The sequence below is a fragment of the Mustela erminea genome, chromosome 4 (assembly GCF_009829155.1).
Source record: "Mustela erminea isolate mMusErm1 chromosome 4, mMusErm1.Pri, whole genome shotgun sequence".
NCBI classification, from domain to species: Eukaryota; Metazoa; Chordata; class Mammalia; order Carnivora; family Mustelidae; genus Mustela; species Mustela erminea.
In genome coordinates this window covers 65,178,471-65,198,063 of record NC_045617.1, presented here as the reverse complement: position 1 = coordinate 65,198,063, position 19,593 = coordinate 65,178,471, and the positions used below count along the sequence as shown (strand labels likewise).

At 39.6% G+C, this 19,593-nt stretch overlaps 1 protein-coding gene across 11 annotated transcripts in view; it reads right to left on the bottom strand.

Annotated features, from left to right (window-relative positions):
* MAP7 (microtubule associated protein 7) overlaps window positions 1-19,593 on the bottom strand; it is a 169,928-nt gene that overhangs the window by 86,403 nt on the left and 63,932 nt on the right. For 4 of the 11 annotated variants that reach the window (XM_032339416.1, XM_032339413.1, XM_032339412.1 and 1 more), the window contains one exon: window positions 13,311-13,400. The exons of the other annotated variants lie outside the window; for them this stretch is intronic. In XM_032339416.1, coding sequence (XP_032195307.1) covers window positions 13,311-13,400 — 90 coding nt within the window. Of the gene's footprint in view, window positions 1-13,310; window positions 13,401-19,593 lie in introns of those variants that run through there. 11 annotated transcript variants of the gene reach the window in all.

Genomic DNA, 19,593 nt, shown 5'->3' with positions numbered 1-19,593 from the left:
TTTGGCATTCCATGCATGCATTCTTAAGATTTTTAAAAAGTTTCCTAGGCTGCAATTACATTAATTATACTACGTGGAGCTTCGATGTTGGGCTTCAATTAAAATGAATACAAATTCAGCAAATGACCCAGCTTAAAATTATTCTTAAAGCTTAGCCCCGCCCACTGGTACTCTCTAGAGGCAAGATGTGTTGGCTAACTTTTTTTTTAAACTTTTTATTTTTTATAAACATATATTTTTATCCCCAGGGGTACAGGTCTGTGAATCGCCAGGTTTACACACTTCACAGCACTCACCAAAGCACATACCCTCCCCAATGTCCATAACCCCACCCCCCTTTTCCCAACCCCCCTCCCCCCTGTTGGCTAACTTTTGATGTCTATATCTCTGTTAGGTCTCTCAGGTTCCATGTGATCAGATCTGCTCTACCCCAAAGTCAACTTCATGTGATTCTACTAATAAATGACAACCTAGAATGCACTCCAGGAACCTGCCAAAGACCACGAGGTCTTATACTCATTGTTACTCAAGAGATAGCACAAGCTCAGTCTCAAGAAGCTATATTTATAGGTGGACTAATGCTTATATTCTAAAATCTTACAGTAAGTCAGACTAACAGCTCTGCAGTAAACCATACTGTCATCATTGAACCTGCTCTTGAGGCTAGTCCCCGACTTTAGAGTATTCAAAAATTCAGCACTTTAGAAAATTAATTTGTATTGTATACATTACACGCTCAATCTTTTTAATGTTTTAATATTCATTTCTACAATGAACAACAGCCAAAGCTAAAACAAACAAAAAAACAAACAAAAGATCCCCAGCAAAACAAAACCCTTAACTACTTGTACCATAACCAGGGTAATGTAAAGTAAAACGTACTCTCTCTCACAAATACCCTCCCAAAACACAAATTTTTTAAAAAGTTAAAAGTAACGATTTCTGGCTTTTTTTCCCCCCAGAGCTTCTCTTTCCTTTTTTTTTTTTTTTCAATGCGGTAAGAGCAGAAAGTAAAGAGATGTTTTAATATTATTTCAATTAAGAAATAACAGTTTGTAATAAGTCTTTAAACTGTTACAAGGCAAAATAAAGCCTCAAATATTGGTTTTAAAAAGCACCATTATTTGAAAAGCATACTTAACTACATGGGGCTTTAAGAAAATTGCAAAAACACTGTTTTTTAATTTGTCTTGAAACTTATCACATAAGACTTAAGCAAAAATCTTCATATGGTGCTGTGCTAAAATAAAAAGCAAGGGAAGTTCAAGCAATTGGAAACAGGAAGCTGCTTTAAGACCTCTGAAAGAATAAGCAGATTCTAGGAAATATATAACAATGCTCTGTGGGGTATGTGCTAGAAAATCTTTCTATATGAGCTTAGTTTGCAGTAAGGTCTATTTGGTGACACTATTATTTAAACCTTTGTATGGGGGAGTCAAACCTTTTAAAAAGCTGCAATTGTTAAAAGACAATGAAATCTTATAAAGCATTCCCATTCTACAAAATGGTGTTACAGTATCGCCTGACAGATACAAGATGCAGAATGAAAAAGTAACAAAGCAATTCTTTCAATCAGTTGCTGAGTAAGGACAACACAACTAACATGCTATCTTTAAAAAAGCTTCACGGACTTTTAAAATAATATCTGAAAGAATCCTTCCCCTTTCCATCACCCTGTCCCATCATTCCACTGTTCACCAAGTGCCTACATCCAGTGTGCCAGGCACTGGGAGTAAAATGGTGGGCAGAAGTAGGAAGGTCCTGCCGACATGAAACTTAACAGGCAACAGAGACATATGCATTAGCAAAAGGATCACACTAACGAAGGTTACGGTGTAAACTGGGATAAGGACTCCCAAAGAGAAGAATACAGTTCTACAGAAGGATATAACAAAAGGATCTGAATAGATGTTATCTGAAATTCCATGTGGCTTCTGTTAAGCCTTTTGTCCTTCTCACCAATAGAATTTAGGACACAACTCTAGGTAGAGAAATACTATAACCAAAACAACTTAGAATCCAAAAATTATTTCCAGAGAGATTTTTTTTCATTTAATTTGTTTTTAAATAACGATTTTATCCATACTCCATTTTAAGTGCATATTTTTAATGGAATATAATTCCCATCAAGGAATATTTTTAACTGTCTTACTAAAATATTAAGAATTTAATACTTCAGGATAAAAACAGTAACTTAAGTATTGATTTATTTTTAAATTTTATTTATTTATTTGACAGAGAGAGATCACAAGCAGGCAGAGAGGCAGGCAGAGAGAGAGAAGGAAGCAGGCTCCCCGCTGAGCAGAGAGCCCGATGCGGGGCTCAATCCCAGGACCCTGAGATCATGACCTGAGCCGAAGGCAGAGGCTTTAACCCACTGAGCCGCCCAGGCGCCCCAGTATTGATTTTTTTTTAAAGGGGGTTTTGAGATAATACAAGTTTTTTTTCTCCCCAAAGTGGCTAAATTTTCTAGGAAGAGGAGAAGCTGAACAACATAAATCAGTGTCCTGTTTTTGAAGGTTACTGCAAAAGTAACAAGCAACTGCAAATGCACAGTGATAAAACCCTTTCTACTTTTCTCATGGGTATAATTTCAAAACATTCTGATGACATCTATTGACTGTAAAATCTGTGTACAACAACATTCAGCATATTTCAACCCAGCTTAATAATTAATGAACATCCTATGCCATTAATTTATAATACGTCGGAGCCATTTCAGAGTTTTCAAATGCACTGCTTACGATCCCACCCGGTGGTAACCAGCTGATGGGGACAAGCCTCAAATTCCCTGATTCACATGTGTCATAATATGCCCTCTGGAAAATCCAGTCAATGTTCAAGGAGTGAGTTTAAGGAATCTGGAAGTGATCTGGACATCTAATTACTTGCTGTAATTGGTGAGAGGCTCTTCCTTACAATTAGAATGGATGCTGGAATAAAAAGACTTCCTTCCATTAGCCATGAACAGGAGAAAAATTTAATGATTACGATTATTTTAGTCATCAGGAGTCTCACCTGCTCTTTCCTGTAAGATAAATTCTGGGGCATTTCTTTGGTTTTCTTATCCTTATGTCCATATGGAGCACTGGATCAAAAATTTTGACTGAATATAGTAAAATAACATGAACTTTTAAAAAAAAGTGGAGAAAGAGCTTCAGAGCATTTGCCCCGAAATATTTATAATTTATAACTGCTGCTTATATGAACAAAGACAGACCACTTAATTTTAAGTGTTCACCGAGAGACATTAACTATTTTTTTCAATTGTTTTGGTTGTTTACCTATATATGCATGCATGTGATCTTTTTTTAAGTTTTGTGTTTGTTTTGAAACAATGAAAAATATGAACAAAATTGTTGCTTTTCAATCTTTAATCTCCAAAATTTGTGTTAGCCTCTTGGTCTCCTTCCTGTCTACCCAGGCACATGGAGCTCCTCGGATTGTCCTAAAGTGCCCACAACTCCAAGAACATTACCAAGTAGGGCCAACCCAGTTCTAACCCTCGACCACAAATGCTCAGCCACATCTCACCCTTCAGAATCTATTTATCATCTGACCCATCAGTCCCATTGGGAATGAAATGTTAATTTGGGTTTAGAGGTGAATAGCACATGAAGACTGACCCCTACCCAAATTATCGATTTATAATTTAAAAAACATCTTTAATTACCCCTCACCCACACGTCAACATGGAGACAAACACCTGCTTCAAGTTATGCGACCCCTTAAAACCACAGCACATGAATATCACAACCAGCTTCACCTATTTAGAATTATCCCTTTCTGGATCCTTGAACAGACTATTCCTGATTCTTCATCTGGGATGTACCCGGAAGAGAAGTATCAGACATGTGCTTCCAAACGCAGCACTGAAGATGTGAGGAGCAAAAAGGCTGTAAGGAGCAAAGAAGCGGTATTAAAACTGAGTCCCGGTACACGGGCACGTTGGCGTGATTCCAGGAAAGGAGTCCAGCCATGTCTACTCACTGCTTTTAAAAAGCCCCAAATTATCAACTCCATAGTCCTACTTCTGAGTCTCTAAAGGAAATAATCTAAAACATGGAAAACCTTCCACGTAATGATATCCATCAGAGGACCAGGAAAGGGAGCACAGATCCCACTCCCAAAGTTGTCTCTGGGGCATCAGATATTACTTTGAGCCAAAGGGAGTTAAGCCTCAACAGATGGAGGGAGAATTCTCAGCCTGTTCCCCACCCACATCCGCCTAAAATCAGGGGCTTAAATTTCCCCTGTGACAGTCTCCCCCTCTCCTGCACCAGAAAAAGAAGAGTGACTCTTATCCTCAGAGACAGTCAGTCAGTGCGAAAATGAGTTTGCAAAAACAAACCTTACTATGTTAACCCTCATCTTCTCTGTATATCTTCTACTTCCTTGCCACTGCACAATTTATCAGCCCCTGAAGCCCAAACCCCCTTCCTTTGTTAATATGTCCCAGAATCCAAACTCACTAGTTTGAGTTTTACTTTCTGTGAACTCCTGTGTAGGTAAAAATAAGAACTGTGAACCTTTTCTCTGGTTAATCTGCCCTTTGTTAGTTCAATTCACAGGCCCTCAGGGACTAACCCTAAAAGAGTAAAGGAAATGTTTTTCTTCCCCAACAAACTTACAACTGTCAAAACTCAAAAGCAGCAACAGTCAATGGGAGAATGTTCCTTCTGTGAGTTATTATCTAACCAGTAAAAATAGAATTACTAAAAGTAAGGCACCACGATGCTCATAATGTAACCGTTATTGAGAATAATTAAATGATACATGTGCACATTGATGCTGAAGGGAACACATGAAAATCAATACAGTTACGTCAGGGTGACAGAGTTATGAGTGATCTTTCCTTCGATTTGTGCCAAACTCTCTGTAATGCCTTATCAGACTTTGATAAGTTCACATATATATATGTATATATCTCACACCCAGGAAGCAGGTTTACACAAAGATTTGAAAAATAAACACTTCTGTCACTAGAAATCAGTTGATCTTAATTCTTCACCAAAAACCATTTTTTTCTGTGTTGTTCTAAAGAGAAGTTCTGAACTTCCACTGAGTTTGTTTTTATCTTGTTTTATTTTTTGAGAGAGAGCATGCATACAGAGGTAGGGGCAGGCAGAGGAAGAGAGAGAATCTCAAAGAGTCTCCATGCCCAGCACAGAGCCTGATGTAGGGCTTGATCTCACGACCCTGAGATCATGACCTGAGCCTGTATCAGGAAAAGGAGACTTAACCACTGAGCCACCCAGGTGCCCCAACCAAAAATCTATTTACATATCACAGAGAGCAAAAGGAAGTGGGTCTATCCTACTGTTTTTTCATTTGCAAGACCGTCTAGGTAGGAAGGTAGGAAGGGTCTCAGTCGTGTCCCTAACTCTCAACACAGGCATATGTCAGAGACTTTGCACGTTCCCTTCTAGACCACCACAAAAAGCCAGTATCACAACAAAGCAAGTCAAATGAATGTTCTGCTTTTCCAGTCATATAAAGTCATATAAAATCCCAGCTATATAAAGTCATATAAAGTTATGTATACACTATAGTCTACTAAGAGTGCAATGCATTATGTCTAAAAAAACAATGTATTTACCATAATTTAAAGAATACTCTCTTACTAAAAAAATGTTAGAGATCGTCTGAGTTTTCAGTGAATTCTGATCTTTCTGCGGGTAGAGGAGTCTGCGTTGATGCTGAAGGTTGTTGACTCATCACAGTGGTGGTTGCTGAAGGCTGGGGGAGTTGCGGTAATTTCTTAAAATGAGCCAGCAATAACGTTTGCTACATCGACTGACTCTTCTATTCAGGTACCGTTTCTTAGTAGCATGCAATGCTGCTTGACAGCACTTTACCCACAGTAGAACTTCTTTCAAAATTGGAGCCAATCGTCTCAAACCCTGCCGCCACTTTATCAACCAAGTTTAAATGACATTCTAAATCCTTAGTTGTCACTTCGACAATCCTCATGGCATCTTCACCAGGAGTAGATTTCATCTCAAGAAACCACTTTCTTTGCTCCTCCATAAGCAGCAACTCCTCATCTGTTCACGTTTTATCATGCGACTGCAGCAATTCAGGCTCCATTTCTAATTCTAGTTCTCCTGCTGTTCCCAGCACGTCTGCAGTTACTTCCTCCACTGAAGTCCTGAACCCTCAGCGTCATCCATGAGGTTGGAATCAGCCTCTTCCAAACTCCGGTTTATGTGGCTATTTTGGCCTTTTCCCATGACTCACAACTGACTTTGCCCAGATCCATCAGAGCAGTCACTATCTATGGCAGCCATAGTCTTATGAAATGTTTTTTATTTTTTTTTAAAGGTTTTATTTGTTTGTCAGAGAGAGAGAGAGAGAGAGAGCTCAAGCAGGGAAGCAGCAGGCAGAAGGAAAAGCAGGCTCCCCGCTGAGCAAGGAGCACGGTGCAGGACTTGATCCCAGGATCCTAGGATCTTGACCTGAGCCGAAGGCAGATGCTTAACTGACTGAGCCACTGAGATGCCCCTGAAATGTGTATCTTAAATAATAAGATGTGAAAGTTGAAATGACTCCTGGATCCATGGGCTGCAGAATGGCTGTTGTATTAACAGGCATGAAAACAATTATTTCCATCCCCCTGAGAGCTCTTGGGTGACCAGGTGCATTGTCAATTAGCAGGAATATTTCGAAAGTTTTTTTCTAAGCAGATCTCAACAGTGGGCTTAAAATATTCAGCAAACCTTGTTGTAAACAGATGGGCTGTCATCCAGGCTTTGTTGTTCTATTTATGAAACACAGACAAGTAGATTTAGTGTAATTCTTCAGAGCCTTAGGATAATCAGAATGATAAGTGAGCATGGCTTCAACTGAAAGTCACTAACTAGAGTCGGCCTATCTTTTGAAGCTTTGAGGCCAGGCAGTGACTTCTCTCTAGCTGTGAAAGTTCTAGACGACAATTTCTTCCATTAGAAAGCTGTTTCATCGACGCTGAAAATCTAATGTGGCCAGCTCCATGAATGACTGAGTTAGATCTTCTAGAGAACTTGCTGATTCACCTTGCACTTTTCTGTTATAGAGATGGCTTCTTTCCTTAAACTTCATGAGCTGATCTCTGTGAGCTTGCAACTGTCTTCTGCACCTTCCTCACCTCTCCAGCCTTCACAGAATTGAAGAGAGTTAGTGCCTTGCTCGGGATTAGGCTTTGGCTGAAGGGAATGTTGTGGCTGCTCTGATCTTCTATCCAGACCACTCAGACTTTCTCCCTATAGGCATAAAGCAGTTTCACTTTCTTACCATTTGTGTGTTCACTGGAGTAACACTTCTAATTTCCTTTGAGAAACTTCTTTCCATTCACAACTTTGCTCACTGTTTGGCTTAAGAGGCCCAGCTGTTGGACCATCTGAGCTTTCAACGTGCCTTCCTCACTAAGCTTAATGGCTTCTAGCTTTTGATTTGAGGTAAGAGACAGGTGATTCTTCCTTCCACTTGAACACTTAGAGGTCATTGTGGGGTTGTTAACTGGCCTAATTTCAATATGTTGTATCTCAGGGAATAGGGCGGCCAAACGGGAGGGAGACAGGGGAATGACTGGTCAAGGAGCAGTCAGAATACCCCCATTTACTAAGTTCACTGTCTTGTGCGGATGTAGTTTGTGGTGCCCCCAACTAATGATAGTGACATCAGAGATCACAGATCACCATAACAAATATAAAAATGAAAAAGTTTGAAATATTACAAGAATCTCCAACCTGTAATGCAGAGACATGAACTGAGCAAATGCTGTTGGGAAAAATGGCATTGATAGACTTGATGGATTTGCCAGAAATCTTCAATTTGTTAAAAAAGAAAAAAAAAAAAAACTATCTGCAAAGCACCGTAAAAGGAGGCATATCCGTACCAGCACATTCAGTTTCCTGGGCTGTGACTTGGAGAACCCAGCCTCACCCACTGTGGTGGGCCATTTAACTCAACTGTTGCTATGAGGTAGCTGTGGGATTGCTGTTTCATTAGGTGTCGTGACATACAGGTCAATAAAGCAAAATCCAAGATCCATCTCAAAACTGAGGGGGAAAAAAACTGCTTTAAGCCTTCAGCACAATTGTTTCAACAGTTCCTGAAAAACACAGCCTTTCCCTAGACTGGATGAATCACATCATTTCCATTTCATGTATTCTCAGGTGTGCGTATTTCTTAGGTTCCCACAGCAGGTTTTAGTTAACTCTATTGCAATTGGTTACAGACCTTATAATTTATATGAGGAATCTAAAACACCATCCAAAATGGACACAATTGAGAGCTACTTTAGTACAAGGGCCCCATCTTATTCCTAATACCCACCATATACCTGCAAAAATACTTTTTAAAAAATACACAAATACTTAAGAATGTACTTAAGAATGCTTAAGAAATATGTATTTGAGAACTAAGAGAACTCTAACATATGTACAGATAGAATTCACGTAGGTTAAACAGCTCTCACTTAGTTCTTGATAAGTTTTTTAATCTATCTAAAATTCTTGATTGACACTTGTTTTATTTTTTACCTTGACCATTAACTGTTTGCTAGTATTGATAGCATTTAATTATAAAGACATTAAACTTAAATATTTATATATCTAAATTATGTATTTTGATTACCAGAAAATATTCCAAGAATTTTTATTCAAATTCAAATATTCAAATATTTGAAGAATTTTTAATAAAGTGTTTTATAAAAATGTTAAATCTTTGACAGTACTTTATAACTCATGTGTTACAGAAAAACAGGACAACTTTGCATTGCTAATACCAGATTAAGTAAATGGAAAGCTTAAATATTAACTTTACCTTTTTGGTCTTTCATCACATGTTACTTGCTGCTCAAGCAACATTATTTTATTCTGCGATAAAATACTAAAAATTTATTTACATAACCTAACATTATAATCCAGAAACAGATTATGGCATAATCTTTTAAAATAGAACAGATCTTGTAGAAAAAAAATTCTCTAATGGAGGAGTCCCCTATGTTAAAAATTTGACCCAAGTTTTGAAATTAGTTTATAGTTCAATTGAAATTTATCTGTTTCAGGTTACCTTGAGGTTCTGATAAGAAAAGTAAATTATATTGTCAAGATAGTATACAAATTCTTGCAATTCGGTACTAAAACTTCAATTCAAAGAATATTCACCAGACAATGACTCAGTGAAATGCTCCAAGAAAGGATTGATGACTTTTAATATGACGTGCATTTTATTTATTTTTTTTTAAAGACTTATTTATTTACTAGGGAGAGAATGAGAGAGAGAGTAGGGGAAGAGGCGGGGTGGGGGGAGGAAGACTGGATCTCATGCAGATTCCCCCTAGTGTGGAGCCTGGCACTGGGCTCAATCTTACATCCCTGAGCTCATGACCTAAGTCGAAATCAAGAGTTGGATGCTCAAATGACAGAGACACCTAGGTGCCCCTGTGATGTGCATTTTAGACTATGCGAGGTCCATCCTGGAACTCTAACATCTTTAGGTTGTGTGACAATATGCATTACTACCTTGATGCCCTTCTTGTTGATTACAGTCTTCCCCGGCCTTCGATGCTATTTCACTTCTAGAACATATCCAGCAGATTCTTACGTTTAAACTTAAGAAACTCTGGCTGTACAGCATACAAGATTCACAGGCAACATGCATTTCTCAAGAAAGAGAATTCTTAACTTCTGCCCCTGAAACACCCCTGCCCAAGCTCTTCCCTTAGAACACCCGCTTGTTTTGCTATGGAGTGATAAGTTAAACCCCACTTAACATACTTTGCGATCTCGGGAGGTTCAGGTGAGTGAATGATAGTATTTGGAAACTTTAATTGTATTGATGTTTGTTTCAAAGACCACTTAATCTAAATATCCTAGACCCAGAAAAGTAAAAGTCATGTAAAATCAGAGACTCTACCAGATTTTTACACAGAGTAATAGTGGCTAACTAATATGTTTTAAAAGTCTAGTACTATATGATTTAAAAGGCAAGTCATATATTCATGTTTACAGAGAATTAAAAAATAATAACTATACAAACACAGTCACCATTTACTGAATCTCTATTGTGTTCTAGACTGTACTAGATGCTTTAAGAACTTTGTCTCCTATTTAATTTATTCCTCATAGTAAGCCTACATTTAGGTAATACGCTCCCCACTATACAGAGACAAAAGTCAAAGCTCAAAAAAGTTAAGAAGTTTGTCCAACATATATGGCTAAACCATGGGTAAAATCAACATCAGTTTGACTTTAAAATCTAGTATCTTAACCACTATGCTACAGTGTTTTCTAAATTTCAAAAAATGTATATATATATATATATATATATATATGGCATTAAAAACTATACTTTGGTCTTCTTACTCTTGATGGGGTTTTCCTCCCCTAATTAATGATACTTTGAGGGGCGCCTGGGTGGCTCAGTGGGTTGAGCCACTGCCTTCGGCTCGGGTCGTGATCTTGGGGTCCTGGGATCGAGTCCCGCGTCGGGCTCTCTGCTCAGCGGGGAGCCTGCTTCCCTCTCTCTCTCTGCCTGCCTCTCTGTCTACTTGTGATCTCTCTCTGTCAAATAAATAAATAAAATCTTTAAAAAAAAATGATACTTTGACAAATACAGACTATATACACAGTCATAAAGTAAATAAATTTTTCATTTAAGGAAATAGCCTGCTTTGTTTTTTTAGTATATCTTTAAGTACCACTGTATAACTTGTTTTAACTTGTTTTATGGATTATAAATCACTTCTTGGGTATAAACTTACTTGCCCATGTTGACTAGGGCAGGCATGACTGTTGCTAGGGTAGGGGACAGGGAGGCTTGGGAGGTTAAATGGGATTTGCTTGTGGTCGCACAGGGAGTTTTAGAGGTTAGCGTGGAAATCTGGTTTTTTGACTCTCAAGTGCAACATTTTATCTTCTTGAGAGAAGGAGAGATTCAACATAACTTCGAGAATGCCTAGCGTTTTTCCAAAGCCCCATTTAACATAATTTTTAGCTTTTAAAAAATAGGACAACTCCTGGTGAAGGAGGCTGAGTTTACCAGGCGGTGTGGATCGTCACTGAGTGTGTGGAAGGGGCTGTCCTGCAGAACACACCAGGGACCTCCCCCAGGGTTTGGAGGAAGAAGGAGCTTATCTGGCCTGTGGCCTGGCATTTTATTATTGAAATTATTTCATGAGAGTCCTTCCTTTAATAATTCTTCACAAAAGAAGTAAACTTTTTTGGCTTTCTGTTCTGCTTGGCACATAGTTAATCATCTGTAACAGAAGACAGTAACATTTCCTGCTGACTTCTTCTTTTCTTCCAAAAGTTGGAACCAACCTCTAGTGCTTTATCAACTGCAGAAATGATCATTAGGTTCTCATGCAGTGAGACGCTTTATTTTATATATAAAACTGTATCCTCGTTTGTTATTTTGTGTGTTTTATAAAGAGTAGGTATGGCCCTACTGAAGACTAGGCACCGACGCATTAATTTGTAAACTGACTGGGTGCCTACCCCTTGGCAGGCACTGTCTGTAGGTGCTTGGATACAGCAGTGAACAATACAGACAAAATTCCCTGCTGTCAACAAGCATACATTGTAGCGTGGGAAAACAGACAGTAAACATTATTACAGCAGTGGTTCTCCACCCACAGCTGTACAGGCTTCTATGAATGGGCAGAGGGGAGGACACCTGAAGGGTACAGAGACATGGATCCAATTTTCTTACTGAGTAACCTGTACTTCATTTGACTGAAGCAATCTTATTCTAACATTTAAATAATTCATTATGAAAACCACTGCCTATTAGGTATGCAACTGTGTCTAATCCCAAGACTTGAGTACTATACGTAAATATGCTTTCCACACAGAAAGGTAGGGCACTGTAAAATAGCATCAATAAGCACAAAATAAATTTGAAAGCGAGTTAAGAGAACTGAAAATGAGTTAATACATGCATTAATAATGCTGATTTTTTTTTTCTGGAAAACTGGGTATTAAGGCTTTTACTACTTCTTTCAAGTACATGCAATCCTGCAAATTAGCAATTACTCCCATTGTAGAATAATGATACCAATACACTTATAGACTATAAATAACTTGTCTGACATCACAGAGCTATAAGGAAAAGTCAGATCCAGTTCCAAAGACCTATCTAATATGCTACTCTGATTCCTTATTTTATAATCCTAAAATAACAAAAGCAAACCATTTAGTCACACTGCAATCCATCTCCTAATGGTTACTGGGTCCTGACATTATATGTAACATTTCTTTCCTAGATCAGATGTGTTTTTATTATAAAATTTGCAAATATTACCTATGAAAATGAAGATCCATAGTATTTTATGAGAACAAATAACTTACTGAATAAGGAATCTTTATTACTCTTAAGAATTAAACTGGATAAAACAGCTACATAAAGACATTTCTAGAGAAGAAAATAAGGAGATAAAAATAACTCCAAAATGCAGTATGTAAGATTCCAGTGCCTGTGCTTTTCTCTGTAAGGCCCACGTGATTCACTGTTTATATGCCATGAAAATGAAAGCATTCTGGTGAGGAGAAATCTAAGAAAATACAGGCACTTCTTGATTAAAAAACTAAGAAACCAGGATGCAGACAAGAGAAGTAGGACTTTTTAAGCAGGGAAAAAAACAACACTTCCCGAATATACCCTTCTAAATAGGAAAGCAATCATTTCCCCAAATTCTCCTGATCCGGTCCAGATACAAATATTAAGAGCACTAAGACATCACCAGGGACACCTGGTTGGCTCAGCTGGTAGAGCGTACGACTTGATCTTGGGGTTGTGAGTTCGAGCCCCACATTGGGCGTAGAGATTATTTAAAAAACAAACAAAATGTCAAATATTTTAAAAGAATCAACAATAAATTATGTACCAAAATTTTCTTTGGACAGCAGCACAAATGAATGTATAGCTTGCTATAGCCTACATCCCGCACTTGAAGGAGACCCTAGGTGTTGTTAGCACCTTCATTTTGGTTCTTCCCCAAAGAGAAAAAAGTAGGTACACGGAAAACGGAGAACAATGATAGTCTGCCTATAATTTTCACAGGCTCCAGGATAAACGAAGACAGTACTCAAATCCATCATCTATAGAACATAACAGAGCTCATTCCATTTAATTACACTCCCCACTCCTTTTACTAAGAACATTAAAACCAGTCAGGTGTTTTTCCCCCAAAGACAAAACAATTAAAAGATTTTCTGGTGTGTACTTTGGCCCATTTTAAGCATTAAAAACTGGTTTAGAGATTGCCTGATGCCCGAATTTCCTTATTCAGAGTGTAAAAACACATGTTGAGTCCAAGAACTTACAGTCCGGCTCAGTGTGTTCCATCCTAAAATCCTTCTTTCTTGAATAGGCTGCAACATATCTGCATGACTCCCCCTTCTTGCTTGGAGTTTCTGCGCCAGGCAAACACCAAATAATCAGTGAAGGGCCCTTTTAATCGTCCTAAGTATTTGGCCTCACACAGCTTGAGGTACACCCGGGGCTGGGGGGGGCGGGGGCATGAGGGCAGTGAGAACTGCAACTCCCCAGCCACTGTTTTTAAACAGTAACCTTGTTCACTGAACCAAGTAAAAAGTGAGAATAGCTTCAGTTCAAAAGAGCCAGTGAAGCTCAAATGGGTGTGGGCTGGGAGTAGGGGAGGCCTTCCCCGGATAAGAAATGCTTGCTAAACATCAGTTCAAGCTCAGGGATTCAAACTCAGCTGGGGCCCCAACCAGGATGTACATTAAACACGTCATTACAAACTTAATTGTTTTCTAAAACCATCTAAAAAAATTTTTTTTTTCTTCACAGACTCTTCTGCCTTTTGGTTTCCTGATGTATTCAAAATGACATTGAAAACCCTGAAGATTATGGCTGATTTTGTTCCCATACCAAAAGCATCTGCAAAAGGCGATCATTTAGGATCAGTCAAGCAGAGAGACCTCTCTTCTTTTTCTCCCGTCACTGAGGACAGACATGGAGCTGCTGAAAAACTGCATGAAATGAAGTTTTGCGGCTCTTTAGTAGGTTCCAAAAGGCTGGCTTGGTTCAGCAAGGTTTGGAAATTCTGAAGGTCTTCCCAGAGGAGAGGAACAACCAATGAACGTAAATACCGAAGTCTGAGAAATGATTTCTGGATAAATTCTGGGGACCTATACTGATCTTTTTTTTTAAGCTGGTGATAAATTACACCGTAGACTTTGAACTCAACATTTCAATTGTAATTTTACCTTAGTTTTATCTTTAGAATGGCCTTTGTCTAAGGGCACAGAGGGGAAACTGAGGAAAAAGGATCCTGTCACATCCTTGCTGGGCCGCTATACAATTTAAACACAAGGGGGCCAGAATACTTCCATTAAAACCAATTACGTTAATGAGTTTGGGTGAGCAATCAGCCTAATCTGAAGAAAGAAATATGATTTTTTAGAATAAAATAAAACCCTTAGAGCCTTTCTGAGTAGGATTTGACCTACTAAGAAAACCAGACACATAGGATTTCTAAGATACCTGTGCGTCAAGCACCCACCGGACTTGGCAATCAACCTTTTTAATGCCCTCAGGATGAAAGACTACTTAATAGGAGCTTGCGGAATGCCAGCTGCAGTCCGGCCCCACCCGGCATCCCCAGAGCTGCCTGTCATCTTCTTCCCCAACCAGCTGCTTACATTTTCAAAAGTAGCCCGCAGAGACAGCATCTCTAGTGTTAAGTCTTCTCAACCCTGGCACTACTGACATTTTAGGCAGGGGACAGGGAGGGAGCTCTGTAGGACATTACAGGGTAGTTAGCAGGATTCTAGAACATTCTCTATGTTGATGGCACCACCACCACCAGCACCCCCACCCAGAGTTAAGATGATCAAAAAATGGCTTCAGACATGGTCAAATGTCCCTGAGAGGATAGAGGGGGTAAAAATTACCCTTAGTTAAAAAAAAAAAAAAAAAATCACAGCTCTGCTGGCTTCAAATCGGAAAGCAAGGCCTGGTGCAGTAGGGATATGCTATATAGGGCATCTTCTCCTGCTGCGTGTCTGTTTATTTCCCCCATGTCTTTCAACTGTTGCACTGGTGTTTTGTTTTGTTTTCCAGCAGACCTTAATGCTGCTAGAGGGGTATGGAATGGATGCCACAGGAAAGGCAGATCCACGTTCGCTACGCTGGGACTTGGAAGTCATAAACCAAGCCTTACAAACTTCTCCAGGCTCAAGTTTGGACAATGGCTGGAGTGCGATTAATATTCAAATACTGCCTGAACGCCTAAAGAAGTGGAGGAATTCTTTAATTCGGCCCAATCAAAGCAACCAAATTCATGAAACAGTAATAAGTGCTAACTAAAGAGGATGTAGACTTTTAGGAATTTTTGAGGCAGGTTACTAAAATACCAACTTATTTCCCTAACCCCATAGTTATATTTTTGTAGGGCTCCATTAATATTAAAACTGAGATCCTAAATTACCTGACAGCTCATTTAAATAGAACAAAGACAGAAACCAGGAATGTATCAAACAAACAAAACACAGTTCCTATAAGCAAACTTAAAAAACCTTTCATTCCCTCTCTCAATCTAGAAATGCATATTTCAGAATCAAATGTTAACTAGCTCGGTTATCTGTTTCCCAGCTGATGGAAGATAAGCGGTTTTGAGGGGGCAGGAAGTTGTCACGAGGGTGTCCTCACTGGTCTACGGATGGCCTTCCAAGTCTAGACCCACAAAACAGGTCACTGACATAGCTCTGACACTCATACTTTGACCATTCTTCGAGTGCCTCTGTTTTCCTGGGATAAACTCCAGCCCCCTTGGCAGGGACGTCCTGCTCTCTGTGACCCACAGCATCACCCGCTGTGGGCCCACCTGGCCGTCTCCGCTCCAGCCCCGCAGACGGCTGCAGTGAGTGGCACTTTCCTGAACTTGGCTCTCCTTGCACCATCAGTGTTGCACACGCTGCCCCCACTCCTTGGAAGAACCCGTCTCCTCCCCTGATCTCCTCCCCTTAGCCTCTTCTGGCTCTGCTTCCCATCACATCCTGAGCAATGACCCAGAGAGCCTGTCCCTGCCCTCGCATCCACCCTCCCGCCCTGTGGTCAGCTGCGCATGAATCTGAGATGGCCAGGTGGGAAGGAGAAGGGGTAACAGAAGAAAAATTTGCCTTCTGAAGCATGGATTCCTTCCGCTGGGCCACAGCAAATAAAAACAACTCCTCCTCATCATTTATTATGTGTCCAAGATTATTCTAAGGGCCTTGACACTAAGAAAGTGGTCTCATCTCACACCGTCCCTGTTGTCACACCCATTTTCCTAACCCTGTGCTATCCGCAGGGGAGAACAGGTAGAACCGGATTCCTAACCCTTGCAGCAGGATCTAATCCCTGCACCCCATGTGGGTGGCTTCTCACTTCCGAGCACCCAGGAAGCACGAGGCCAGGGTCGCCTGCTGATGGGAAAAGGCCGGTACCACGAGGAGAGGAGGCAGGCGGCGAAGACAGGAGGTGACATTGTGTGGACACACTGCACCACTCTTCCCCTGGGAACAACAGTTTGTAACTAAATGGTGATGCATTCATCCAGAAAAAACAGCTGAATGCTAACAAGGGAGGAAAGAGAATAAAGGGTTTTATATGACAAGTGGCTCGAGGAGCCCTGGATGCCCCAGCGTGTGGAGCAGTGGCCGCCATCGGTGACGCAGCCTCTCAGGCTGTAGCTGCCCGGTGGCTGTCTGAGAAAGAGGGCTCCTCACCCCACACCCCAAAACTGCCTCAATGCAGGAGACGGGTCAACGGAGGAAGGCACAAATGCCAGTTCATAATTCAAATTTAAGGGAATGGGAAATCCCTTCTAAAATATAGGAAATTCCAAAAAGTAATCAATACATCCTGAAACATTAAAGGAAAATTAATATTTGTTATTTATATTATAGTATGTATAGTTTATATTACATACTATATATACTTAGTATATAGCATACTTAGTATAAAACAGGGCACAGTTTTATTTTATAATGGCACGGTTGGTGAATTATCAATTTCACAGAAGAGTTTAGGACAAATCTGAGGAATCCAGCCTTTTCCCTTTTGTTTACTTCCTCATTTTCCGTTCACTGGCCCCCCCACTGCTTCCCTCAGAGGCCCCCCAAAACTGCTCTGGAGCAGAGACGATGATTCACCAGTTCTTGGTCCAACCTGAGTCCCTTCCATAACCCTTAACACCACAGAGCACCTTGTCTTGATGTGGTAAAGTGTGGAAGAAGCTCCTGCCCATTAGCATTTTCTCCCTCACCAAATGTGCAAAGTGGGCACCCTGCTTCCCCTTTGTTCTTTCCTAGCTTTCCTTCTTAACTTTTGGCTACTCACAGAAAAAAACAGTTCTTATAACATGGGAATTTTAAACTGCATCAAGGATTGCATGAGATATCTGGTAGCTTTTCTGCCTTTATTCTTTTTTTCTTTTTTTTTTTTTTTTAAACAAAGCTTTTTTCCATAGACAATTGTGTGATCCAGCACTGTTTGCCCTCCTTAAAAAACATCAGAAGGCAACCCACGGAATGGGAGAAGATATTTGCAAACGACAGTACAGACAAAAGGTTGATATCCAGGATCTATAATGAACTCCTCAAACTCAACACACACGAAACAGGCAAACATATCAAAAAATGGGCAGAAGATATGAACAGACACTTCTCCCATCAAGACATACAAATGGCTATCAGACGCATGAAAAAATGTTCATCATCATTAACCCTCAGGGAGATTCAAATTAAAACCACATTGAGATATCACCTTACACCAGTTAGAATGGCCAAAATTAACAAAACAGGAAACAACATGTGTTGGAGAGGATGTGGAGAAAGGGGAACCCCCTTCCACTGTTGGTGGGAATGCAAGTTGGTGCAGCCTCTTTGGAGAACAGTGTGGAGATTCCTCTAGAAACTAAAAATAGAACTTCCCTATGACCCTGCAATTGTACTCCTGGGTATTTACCCCAAAGATACAGATGTCGTGAAAAGAAGGGCCATCTGTGCCCCAATGTTTATAGCAGCAATGGCCACGGTCGCCAAACTATGGAAAGAACCAAGATGCCCTTCAACGGACGAATGGATAAGGAAGATGTGGTCCATATACACTATGGAGTATTATGCCTCCATCAGAAAGGACGAATACCCAACTTTTGTAGCAACATGGACGGGACTGGAAGAGATTATGCTGAGTGAAATAAGTCAAGCAGAGAGAGTTAATTATCATATGGTTTCACTTACTTGTGGAGCATAACAAATATCATGGAGGACAAGGGGTGTTAGAGAGGAGAAGGGAGTTGGGGTAAATTGGAAGGGGAGGTGAACCATGAGAGACTATGGACTCTGAAAAACAATCTGAGGGGTTTGAAGTGGCGGGGGTGTGGGAGGTTGGGGGAACCAGGTGGTGGGTATTATAGAGGGCACGGATTGCATGGAGCACTGGGTGTGGTGAAAAAATAATGAATACTTTTTTCTGAAAATAAATTGGAAAAAAAAATAAGAAAAAAAAAGGTAAAAGGGAAAGATTAAAAAGTTAAAAAAAAAAGTCAGAAGGGTGGGTGTCTGTCCATCATAACACATATATAAATGAATATAGAAAGATATAGAGATAAAGATTGAGTTGTTCTACCAATAGTTAACAGAACATGGACAGGCTAAACCCTCAGATTAGAAAAACACAGTACTTACAGAGTACTCTCACTGTTTATAAGAATTTAAAATGTTTTCCTGCAGACTTTCAAATATTTTACATAAAAAAATCACATATACTAGATTTGATAATCATAGCTATCAAAATGGTACAGTTTAAAATCTCTTGGTGTTTGGCAGAATTTAGTGTTTAGTATATGTGCTGCTGAATCGAGCACAGAATTTAGTGTTTAATATAAAATGCTGGGATGATGGCTATTATTATCTTAAGAGGCAAATACTAAGAAAGAGATTTTGTTTATGCTTTATAGTTTTGGAAAAGCAAAAGCAGAGATTTGTCTTATAAAGGAATTTACGTTTTACTGCTAAACTTCTTAAAAGCTAAAGCCATACAGATTTGGTATGCATAATTATTATTTGGTATGCATAATTATTATTCGGTGTGCATAATTATTATTTGGTATGCATAATGAAAAGACAGAGTTCATTCAGACCACCTGCCACACACTGATTCTGATCATGGTGGATCTTACTCGAAGACTTGTGAACTGCTTCAAAAACCATAGCAACTTGCTTCTAATCCCAATGTCAATCAAGCAATATTGCATGTTGTCACCTTTTCTCCAGATCCCCATCTTACTCTTAATTCTTGATTCTTCCATTTCCTCTGTGTTGTGTTCAAAATGTATGGAGTGGAGCTTTGGGAGGCGATTTGTTTATGTTCAACCTTTACAATGCACTCAGCATTCTGTTTTACTCTCCTTCCCCAAAGTTATCTTACTCCATTCTCTTTTCCCTTTAGACAGTCCCCAGAGGCAGCAATCTTTGAGATGCTGGAAAATCCAGGAAGATGCTGCTTTTTTAGCCTCCTTTTTAAAGTACCTTGGACAGTGACAAAAGATACACAGGCTGATTATTCAAGAAATTCACTCAGTTCTGTAAATAATGT